An 11,855-nucleotide genomic window follows, 5' to 3' on the forward strand; every position below is an offset into this window, starting at 1 on the left:
AATACACCTAAAAGTCTTAGTTGACTACTTAACTACCTATTAGTGGTTTATAAGGAACTATAAACCATATATATGTGTGTGTGTGTGTGTGTGTTTCCTTCTAATTTTAACAGGTAAAATCGAATCCAATCGCTGATCAAAAGAGAATTGAACTACATGCAAATTAAAAATGATCCAAACAAAAGCGTCTTAGATATAGCTACTTGGAAAAGCACAACGAGCTTCAATATTCAGAATGCAGAGAAATGTTAAAGGAATTAAAACTTTAATACTGCTGTATTAGACTAATTAATAAATGAATACAATGTACAATGGAAAATATTTAAAGAGAGTTGCTAGGAATATATGATAAATCCGAATCTAGGAAGGAACTACAACACAACAAGGTAAGTATATGATTTCTCGACACAGGAAGAACTTGGAAGGCCGAAGGTTCTCTAAAACAAAAAGTACTTTACTATTTATTAACAGTATTAACTAAGCCACCCCATATTCTTTCCCTTTTATTCCATGCTACATATGTCTTTAATCTTAGTATCATTCCTTATTAACCCTTCAATCAGATCTTGACGTGTTCTCCGGCTACTGGACTTCTGTTTTTCTTAAATAAGAGCTGATGAACGCCGAACAGGACAAATAGAAGTTCTTTTGCAAGACGACACAGAAACCAGAATATAGTTTCAATAAAATCTCTCTGTTCAACTAACTTCAGACCTTGAGGTAAATTTTCTTTAGTCTACATGAATAAGTAATCTGATTTCTTATAAATGTTAAAGGCCGTGTAACTGTTTGTTATTTCAGATGGGGTGGGGAAACATTTACATAAGACGCATGAAAGTGTACATGCTGACTTTTAAAGTTCTCCTGGACTACAAGGTAAAGTTTCTTTGTTACTGCAGCTTAATANTTAATGAAATGACAATATATATACATGACACTGAACACAAGAAGGAGAAATTTTCGATCAACTAACTTGAGACGCTGAGGTAATTTTGTTTAGTTTACAAGAATAATAAATCTGATTTCTTTTAAATGTTAAAAAGGCTGTGTTTGTTATTTCAGATGGGGTGGGGAAACATTTACATAAGACGCATCAAAGTCTACAAGCTGGCTTTCAAAGTTTTCCTGGACTACAAGGTAATTAAAATTTATTTCTTTGTTATTGCAGCTTAATTATTTACTATTTTGATGTGAAATCTTATTTGGTGTTAATGTTTACTAAAGGCTTTACAAATAAAAGCGAAATGGACTGACAAATCTAAAAGAGATGGTTTATGGGAGAAAGCTCATAACCGAAATGGTAAGCGTATTGTGAATTTGATAACAGAGTTGAAGGGTTCATGGGTGAAACTTGGACAATACTTATCGGGGCGTGCTGATGTGCTTCCTGCGGAGTACATAACTCTTCTCAAACAGTTACAGGACTCCCTTCCTCCTCATCCTTTACAAGAGGTCTACCTCTCAACTTAAATTTGTATAGTAGAAGATTATGGAGGTCTGAATTTGATTTTGTTAGGCTAATTACTATGATCAGGCTGAATATTGAAGGATTTGGAAATGTTTGTTTGCCTGCATTATGAATTTCCTTCAAGTTATTTCATTTGTTGCTGGGAAGAATATAATAGGTTTAAGGTTAATTTAGTCTTTCTATTAATTAATAGGTTAGTTGATTATTTATAAAATGAAGTAATGAATTTATAATTTTATTTTAATAATAATTCTATTATATCTCAATTTTATTACCTTAATTTCAATAACAATAATTTTAATTATTTATATTAATAATTATTGTTATTCCCTTTTCACATTCATCTTACAAAGTAATCAAATTTTCTTAATCCAAATGTTCCCAAAATTTCATAGAGTAAACCACATGTTCCCAACCCAAGGTTTAGCAAAATAGCAAGTTCCCACCCCTAATTTCATAAATTTCAATTGCCATCCTTAAAGTAATACCGTTTGCTTAATTTTAACCTTTTTACTATAGTGCGGGTCGCGTTAGTAAACTATCATGCATCGATGCTTTTTTGGCTCACGTTAGCAAGAAGCAGATCATGTTAGCATCGCCTAAACCGCCAATTTTTGGCTTTTTTCGACCGATCCCAAACTCTAAAATAATTTTTTAGACCACTGTTGAACTCCCCACAACCTCCTCTACAAAACTCATACTCCTACTTGCCGTCATTACTCACTTTCTAGCCACTCCCACACTTGCCACCTTGTGATTTTGGGTATATTTTCTATCATTTTCTGTTCGATCAAAGAGCAACCAGTGTCATCAAACTACACCAAGAAACTCTTCGTATGTTTTAGTTTGTGTGGGCATGTTTTTTGGCCGTCTTTGTCTTTCTGTTCGTCGGAAATTGAAGCCCAAAGTCAGGGCCGCCACCTGCTCGATAAAAGGCTCGAGTCAGTTTTCCAGATTCTCACCCTTAGTTGAACAGTCATTGACGGTGTTTAATTTAGGGTGGAAATCTAGAATAAATGAAACTTAGGGCGGGAGCTTGCCGTGTCGCTAAATCTTGGTGGGAACACGTTTACTCAATTTCATATTTTAAACTCATCTTCCAAACTTCATCAAACACAAATCGTTTTCATTAACCAACCAAATATAAAATTTCATGGATCTTTAAAAAATAGCAAAAAAATAAAATAAATAAATAAATGAAGAAAATTGGTCTGCGGTGGCCACCGCCGTCGCTTGAGCCCCCACGCAGCTGGCCAGATTTGACCGCCGCGAGGGGACTTCACCCCGGCTAAATGTGGCCGACGCTAAGGGCCCCGTATTTCTCAGTTTGGGTATGTGCGTATTTTTGCTACATCTTCAGGATATCTAAGTGGTAAGTTTGCTTGCACAGGTTTGTCAGACCATAGAGAAAGAGTTGGGTAAATCCATGGATGATCTCTTCATGGATTTTGTCCAAAAACCTTTGGCCACTGCATCAGTAAGATCCTCCAACTATAATTGGTTGTATGAGCTATTGAAATAGTTAGTACATTATGGGATTTTCATCTTTTAAGCTATGCAGATTGCACAAGTCCACCGTGCCAAGCTAAGTGATGGGCAGGATGTGGTTGTCAAAGTTCAACATCAGGGCATCAAGAAAATTATCTTGGAGGTTTTACATACTTTTGTTTATAAGTATTTGATGCAAAGAAAAACCTGGAGTGATTAAACGGTTATTGAGTATGCTATAATTTTATAGGACTTAAAGGATGCAAAATCGATTATTGACTGGATAGCTTGGGCAGAACCGTTATATGATTTCAATCCAGTTTTGGACGAATGGTGCCGAGAAGCTCCGAAAGAACTTGACTTCAATCTTGAAGCTGGTATGATAAGTTTTTACTTGTTCTTATAGTTGTATTATCTAGAAGCTGGTAATAAAATTTTCTTGAATGAACTCAATAGTTCATCATACTTTTGTAGTAAAAACTGGTTGTCTTCTGTTGCTATTAGTAGGAAATGTGATGTCACATGAGTTTTGATAAGTAAATGGTTCTGTGGTGGAATTTAAATGACAGGAAAAAATCACAAATATTGCACTTCGTTGTATGATAAATGCTCACTCATTTTCTTATTGATGCTTGTTTTTGTTTGTAGAAAATACTAGAACTGTGTCTAGAAATCTTGGCTGCAAAAACAGAGGCGAAGACAATAAAGTGGATGTTCTTTTCCGGAAGTTATTCAGGCATGGTTTTCACTATATTTTTGATTGAAACGTCTTGTTCTGCAATCTACAGTTTATGTGACTCAGAGCTATGTTAAATTTGAAATATGGGAAGTTTGGAATATTTTATTGTTACTCTTGTGTTACAATAGGTTATGACAAAAATCTAGTGAATATCTAGTGAAAGAGAAAGTTTGTTCTGAAGAAACAAGTTCGTGTTTTTACTCTTTAAACAAATGAGCTTATTCTTCGGCTATACTATTAGATTTGTCATGTAAGCCTTCCCAGGATCTGATAGTTGTATATATGTCATATTTATAACATTCAGCATGGTAGCTATGTAATGGGAAAGGAGTGCCTTTTTCTTTTTGGTTTGGATTGGTGGGTTACCAAATTGTTACTAATGCTAGACTTTGATCTAGGGTTTATTGGAACTTACTTTCTTAAGTAGAGAACACTGCCTTTTTTGTTTCAAAACTAATGTGAATCTTTATTTTTTTTTTCCAAATCATACGTCACTGAAGCTGTCCTCATTTTAGAGTATATGGATGGGATACGATAAATGACTCTGAAACTCTGGAAGCTTTTGGTGTTGACAAGCAGAAGATTGTAGAAGAAATTACACTGCATATGCCCACCAAATTTATGTTGATGGATTTTTCAATGGTGACCCTCATCCTGGTACTTGTTCTCACTGTTTGTTCTTTTTGCACTTGTTGCCTTGAAATTTGTTTGGCCTTCGGAACGAGTCATAATATTAGTGCTAAAATAGAAGTTGGTTTTTTCTGATTACATAAATGTGGCGTGTGTAAGAATCAATTCCCTCTCCTATTTCAATGCTTTCTTGAGTGTTTTAATGTAGGAAATTTCCTTGTTAGCAAGAGGCTCCTCATCGCCCATTTTGCTAACTTTGGGCTCACAAAGAAAGTAACATACTCTGTGAAACAAGCACTAGCAAAAATGTTGTTGGCAGCTGCAGAGTTTGTTTGTAACTTTTCGTTATTTTTTTTTTTTTCATCTAGAATAAATATTTTAAAGAATTTTAGAAATAAGAGAATTATGATGACTCAGTGTATTGATTCTGTCAATGTCTATGAGTTAATTTCTCTGGCATTATAGATTTGTGTCTGTTTAACTTTAGCAGTAATTTTTGATTAAATGCATCTGCTAGACCTTCTATGTTATTTACTTGCCTGTTAAGTATTCATCATAATGTCTAGCTTGGTTTAATGGGGGAGATTTCTCATTTCAATAATTTTCACTATCTTTTGCTTAGGATCTGTAGATGACAGTTTTTTTTTTCAGAATTGGTTTAAATACTATCGTTAGATTCTTATCTAAAAGCTTAAGCATTATAAGTTGTATTTGCGATTGTGTATGCTCCATATGCAACCGCATGGAATGGAGTGGAGTGGGTTGCTAGAGCTTAGATACTATTTATTGTCCGACCTTGTTTTGAATTCAGTTTCTAACCAATTAATTTACCGTTAATGTCTTTCTGCTATCGACATCCCTTCAGACTATTTCTCTTTCTAGATTAAGAAATAATTATTTTTGTCATTGTCAAAGGGGGACCATGTAGCTCTTTTGTCTGCCATGGAAGAAATGGGACTTAAGCTGCGTGTAGACCTGCCTGAGCAGGCTATGGAGGTTACAACTTTATTTTTCCGTGATGCTACACCAACGGATGAAGCTCCTGTAAGTTTATTCTCAGAACATCTGTGATTTTCTTTACCTCTTGCTAATAATCCTTTGTACAGGGTACCATGAAAAGTATTGTTAATCAAAAGGAAAAAAGCATGAAGCTTATACAGGAAAAGATGAAATTTAGCCAAAAAGAAATTAAACGTTTTAATCCTGTAAGGCCATATCATCTCATATTTTTTTTTTTTTTTTTTCTTTGTATGTTTCTATGAGACTTTAATTCAAACTCATCCATAATTTTAACATAGTTACACATTTTGGTTCCAGTTCGAAGCCTTTCCTGGCGATTTTGTAATGTTTTCAAAAGTCCTTACTCTCCTTAGAGGTATGGTATAGAGACCTCCGTTCCTTACCTTGTGTTAGCCAACTGTGCATTTTTATCTCATTATCTAGCATGGTTCAGGGCTTTCGTCCATGATGAATGTTCGCATCGTATATCTGGATATTTTGAGACCATTTGCCGAATCTGTTTTAGAAGGGTCAGTCCATTCTAACCTTAATCTGTCATTTCATTACTTTTGTTACTGGCTCATATCTGACAACAATGTGATTTAACTTCTCAGAAACATAAAAAAGGGACCAGCAGCAAATCCCCAGTGGATTTATGATTCTCCAATCCATTGTGAAGTGGAGGCCAAGCTGAGGGAGTTCTTAGTTCAACTGGGGAATGAGGACAGAATACTTGGAATTCAGGTCTGCACTCTGCACCAATTTTAATGATACACCTTTGGATTTAAGTAGGCATAATATCATTACAATTATGATAGGATAATCCTTTTTAGCTTTTTCCATATTTCTTTTTGAAAAATATATATAAAAAGCATGTGTGTTAAGTAAAACTAAGTTGTCTAAATAAAAACGTGGCAGTGGGGATCCTTTTGCGGAAGAGAAGAGACCTCTAGTCTTGCCTACACACTCAAAATCATCGCTTTGTTTTTCTTTGGCTCATATCCTACTATAATTTTGTTCTTCATAATTATTAATTTTTGCCGTACTGTGCATCTCTGTAACTATCAATCTAGTAAAAGAATTGTATTTATCATCATATCCCATATACCTCAATTTAGCTCATACTTCAAAGTTTTTTTCAATGCTCTCCTTTCAATATCACTTCATCTTGAAATTAACATCTGTTTTCCTTGCAACCAAAACAATGACCAGGATGATATTGATACTAATATCATAAGAAATATAGCTTACAGTTAGAGAGAAGACTAGCAGGCCAGAGCTTACTTAGTTACAATACTATAATTAAAACATTAATTAAATTTGCTAATTAAGAGATCTTGTTATTATTAATTTATTATTATACATAAAATTGAAGCTGATCTGAAGGATCTTTGAAAGCACCTGCTTTTATTGCTCAAAAGGTTAAGCGTGGAGCAACTACAAAGTTATTAAAAAGATTAAAAAAGAAAATTAACTACCAAAAAGTCATTAAAAGATGATGTAAAAGTTATGGAGGCAGCAAAACTTTTATTATTGTCTGTATATCTGGGGACTCCTTTAGCCCATTTATGTGATTCATCCAAGACTGCTGGAAGTTGAGGTCTTTATTAAAAGGCTAGTACAGCTAGTCTCCAATATCTTTCATTTCCTGAAATCACTCAACAAAACAGGGAAGCCAAAAATATGCTCCCACGAGGTTGGTATCATGGGTTAACAGCAGAGACTTGTTTCAGACATGGCCAGCAGAAGCCTTTATCTAATTCTCTAAGATTAAAGTGGAAAGTACTTAAAACAGTATGTTTATACTATTTTGATTTTGAGTGAAAGTGTGATAGGAATAGGTATTTTTAACTTTTTAGTGAACTTTGAATAAAAGAATTGATTATTTTCTTCCAGTTTATGTACCATTATTTAGTTCACCTTTATTTTTTTATTTAACTTTTTACTCTGAAATTCATATTAACAATTGTACGATGATTTTTAAGCTCATTTATCTATTTATAGATGCCAAAATCTACAATTATTCTTCACTTTTTATGAGATTTTAATTAATGATGTCTTAAGATTTGTGCGTACAAAGATGGTGAGGTGATTATAGATACCGCGGCTGGAGTGCTCGGTAGATATGATCCTCGTCCTGTTCAGCTTGATAGTCTTTTTAATGTTTTTTCGGTAACAAAGGGCATCACAGCAGGCATGGTGCATTGGCTTGTTGACAATGGGTATGTTATAGTTCTTATGGGTACTAAGCTTTATGTTTGTAAATTTTTATGCTTTGTTGTGCAAAACTTTTATTTGACTAGTTATATGCATGCCCATTAACCATTAATAGTTTTTTCCTGCACATTTACAACAAACTCTTAATTTTCTAATTTAGGTTGTTGAAGTCTAGCTAGACATAATTTGAGAAGCTCTAATAAAAATTTTATGGTCCTCTTCAACTGCATGTCAGTGGACATTGTCTCAAGAAACACTTATTTCCACATGATCTAACAGACTTAAATGTTGACATGGATAGAGATTTAGCCGTATGACCTTTTGAGAAATTTTGGTCCTTTTTTTTTTTTTTTTTGAAATATAACAAATATATTTCATTTTGGATAATGGCAATTTGTAATCTTGTTGGAAGGGCCCTAAATATTGATGCATAGACTCAATCTATTCCTCTTGATATTGAAAGAAATGTCTAATTCTTTCCAGTAATTGGGAAAATGAAGAACAGATGACTCCATAATATATTGATCGAGAACCTTTTGTAAAGGTCCTAACCGGCATCAAAACCTTGGGGTTTCTTGTGACATGCCTATCACTTTGGTTTAATGTAATCAATTTAAAATAATGAAAAACAAAATTAAAAGATTTGGCCACCATCGGGGCCTCACCTCTAGTTTATTGATTATTGTTACTCATAGTTACTCAAAATTTCAAGTATATTTGTGCGTTTCATGCCATTATTCTACAACAAAATAACAGAAATATTTTTAGAGGCACAAAGATGTGAGAGACAAATGATACATTTTTACAAAGTGAAACAGTGGAGACTCAGAAATTCTTCATTCTAGTTGATAGAACATGTAATTCATATTGTGGATTTTAGAGCTTCTTTAATTATGTCCCGATGGTGTACTTTGAGATATTTACTTAGGTGTAGTTCAAAAGTCAGATGTCTTTAGTTCATTATGTAATTATTCAATGATACCCCCATAGTACTTCAGAAAGATTCACTGAATTTGTTAATGATTTGGAACATAGCTAAAATCAGCGAATTGATCCATAAAGATTCTCAGATTAATGGATACTTTGGTACACAAGAGATCATTGTGAGATCTAAGGTGTCAATGTTACTTTAACTGTTCGTGCAATTTTAACAAATTGAGGCATTTTGTTGTGCAGAAAAGTCAAGCTTGAGGAGAATGTTGCTGACATTTGGCCAGAATTTGGATCAAATGGAAATGGAAAAGATCTCATAAAGGTGTAAATCTTATCTTATGACCTCTTAAACATATTCTGTAGTTAGCCATAGTTTTTATATCAGTAACTCAATATAACTTGGTTTTCGATTTTAGGTTCATCATGTGCTTAACCATACAAGTGGTTTGCCCTATGCTTTGGTTGAGTTTGGAGCAGAAAATCCTATGGAACTTGCTAACTGGGATGAATGTTTGAGGCAGATTGTCATGTCAAAACCTGAAACTGAACCAGGCCAACAGCAGGTCTATCACTATCTGTCTTTCGGCTGGCTTTGTGGTGGAATAATCGAGGTATCATTAGCATACTAATGTTGCTTTCAATTTAATTAAGTTGTCAACTGCGGTTTGCATCTGAAGTTTTATGAACCCTGAAATCTATAAATAACAAATATCTTGCCTATATATTTATATGGTGCTTTATCTAGATGTCATGTGATCCTAGGTATGCTAGCTTGATTGATTGTAAGTTTGATCTTTTTGCTATATGTTTGGATAAANCCATCGGGGCCTCACCTCTAGTTTATTGATTATTGTTACTCATAGTTACTCAAAATTTCAAGTATATTTGTGCGTTTCATGCCATTATTCTACAACAAAATAACAGAAATATTTTTAGAGGCACAAAGATGTGAGAGACAAATGATACATTTTTACAAAGTGAAACAGTGGAGACTCAGAAATTCTTCATTCTAGTTGATAGAACATGTAATTCATATTGTGGATTTTGGAGCTTCTTTAATTATGTCCCGATGGTGTACTTTGAGATATTTACTTAGGTGTAGTGCAAAAGTCAGATGTCTTTAGTTCATTATGTAATTATTCAATGATACCCCCATAGTATTTCAGAAAGATTCACTGAATTTGTTAATGATTTGGAACATAGGTAAAATCAGCGAATTGATCCATAAAGATTCTCAGATTAATGGATACTTTGGTACACAAGAGATCATTGTGAGATCTAAGGTGTCAATGTTACTTTAACTGTTCGTGCAAATTTTAACAAATTGAGGCATTTTGTTGTGCAGAAAAGTCAAGCTTGAGGAGAATGTTGCTGACATTTGGCCAGAATTTGGATCAAATGGAAATGGAAAAGATCTCATAAAGGTGTAAATCTTATCTTATGACCTCTTAAACATATTCTGTAGTTAGCCATAGTTTTTATATCAGTAACTCAATATAACTTGGTTTTCGATTTTAGGTTCATCATGTGCTTAACCATACAAGTGGTTTGCCCTATGCTTTGGTTGAGTTTGGAGCAGAAAATCCTATGGAACTTGCTAACTGGGATGAATGTTTGAGGCAGATTGTCATGTCAAAACCTGAAACTGAACCAGGCCAACAGCAGGTCTATCACTATCTGTCTTTCGGCTGGCTTTGTGGTGGAATAATCGAGGTATCTTTAGCATACTAATGTTGCTTTCAATTTAATTAAGTCGTCAACTCCGGTTTGCATCTGAAGTTTTATGAACCCTGAAATCTATAGATAACAAATATCTTGCCTATATATTTATATGGTGCTTTATCTAGATGTCATGTGATCCTAGGTATGCTAGCTTGATTGATTGTAAGTTTGATCTTTTTGCTATATGTTTGGATAAAACAGCATGCGTCTGGGAAGAAGTTTCAGAAGATACTTGAAGAAGCATTCATTCGACCGCTAAATATTGAAGGCGAGTTATATATTGGAATTCCGCCAGGTACTTGTTGAACTTCCCTTTTTTAATTTTCTCATGTCACTTGGTGCAATAAATATAGGTTTACATGAATATGTGCTCACAATAATGTTCTATTCAAAAGAAGAACATAAATTATGTAGTCTACTGTAACTAAACTATAAAACCGAGTTAGCTGTCATCAATGGCATCATCATGCCTTTCAATGGCTACCCTCCAGGTGTGGAATCTCGACTTGCAACTCTTACAATAGATGAATATGATCTCAGCAAGTACACAGACAGAGGTTACCATCCTGACTTACCCTCTACTTACCGCCTCGACCAAATTGCAGAGCTCATCACCACTTTGCCGGTTTTCTTTAACATGCTGAACATTCGTCGTGCCATCTTACCTGCTACTAACGGACATTGCTCGGCCCGTGCAATTGCACGCTACTATGCAGCCCTAACTGATGGGGGAGTTATCCCACCCCCACATTCCTCTTTATCTAAGCGACCACTTGGTAGTCACACTCACATCCCTACATTTTCATCACACGAGAAATCAAAAAAGCCAAAAGGTGAGAAAAGCAAAGAGGTACCTGCTGCTTCAAAGAACAATACAAATAATAAGGGTAAAGATGCTAGTGGTGATGCTAACACTAGGCCCATAAATAATGGTGGCAAGATTTTTAGTAACCCTAGAATCCATGATGCATTCTTGGGTGTGGGTGATTATGAGAATATGGCTTTGCCAAATGGAGCGTTTGGACTGGGATTTATGAGGTACAAAGCTGAGGATGGATCGCTTATTGGTTATGGGCACTCGGGCATAGGTGGGTCAACAGGTTTCTGCGACATAAAAAACAGGTTTGCTATAGCAGTGTCATTGAACAAAATGTCATATGGTGCTACAACTACAAAAATCATTGGTTTTGTTTGTGCAGAGCTAAATATCCCTTTGCCGGTTGAGTTTTCATCTATTAAGGACTTTGAAAAGCCTCTGCTTCGCTAAATAAGAGTATCTCATATCCCATTTGTATAAATAAATTATATCCAAATCAAACATTGGTTTCACAGAAGATGAATTATTAAACATTTCATAAAGTAATTATATTGAATATGAAAAGGCACTATGAACGGTTTCTTCGGCATCTTTCATACCTTTTTTTTTTTTTTTAATTATTTTTTTTTAAGTTTTAGTGGGAGAGATTAAGAACTAATCATTTAGTGATAATATGTTAAGTATAAATTATTTATATAAACTCTTCCATACAAATTGATATGTTTTAGGATGATTGAATGACAAATTATACGAGATTAGTTGTTAAACAGGTAGAGTTGTTGCATCAGTTTATAAAAAATAGTTCGTATGTAAAATATATTTGAATATTAATATATTGGGAC

General features: G+C 34.3%; 1 protein-coding gene across 1 annotated transcript; it reads left to right on the top strand.

The window, feature by feature from the left end:
* Positions 1-1,062: 1,062 nt before the first annotated feature.
* Positions 1,063-11,614, top strand: LOC116144809. Its single transcript, XM_031430236.1, has 18 exons — positions 1,063-1,137; positions 1,225-1,452; positions 2,859-2,945; positions 3,030-3,119; positions 3,207-3,333; positions 3,605-3,692; positions 4,211-4,352; positions 4,521-4,652; positions 5,241-5,369; positions 5,432-5,530; positions 5,643-5,700; positions 5,779-5,854; positions 5,939-6,068; positions 7,389-7,546; positions 8,718-8,796; positions 8,891-9,085; positions 10,398-10,491; positions 10,688-11,614. Exons 1-18 carry the CDS (start codon positions 1,063-1,065, stop codon positions 11,461-11,463), a joined length of 2,763 nt encoding a protein of 920 aa, XP_031286096.1. The 3' UTR covers positions 11,464-11,614.
* The last annotated feature ends 241 nt before the right edge of the window (positions 11,615-11,855 follow it).

The sequence above is a fragment of the Pistacia vera genome, unplaced genomic scaffold (assembly GCF_008641045.1).
Source record: "Pistacia vera cultivar Batoury unplaced genomic scaffold, PisVer_v2 Contig457, whole genome shotgun sequence".
NCBI lineage: Eukaryota > Viridiplantae > Streptophyta > Magnoliopsida > Sapindales > Anacardiaceae > Pistacia > Pistacia vera.

Excerpts from the sequence above, each read along its gene's own strand:
- LOC116144809 (XM_031430236.1), top strand. The coding sequence starts at position 1,063 with ATGGGGTGGGGAAACATTTACATAAGACGCATCAAAGTCTACAAGCTG. Across the intron at positions 3,120-3,206 it reads TCAAGAAAATTATCTTGGAG|GACTTAAAGGATGCAAAATC; the intron begins GTTTTACATACT and ends ATAATTTTATAG. Across the intron at positions 5,701-5,778 it reads AGTCCTTACTCTCCTTAGAG|GGCTTTCGTCCATGATGAAT; the intron begins GTATGGTATAGA and ends AGCATGGTTCAG.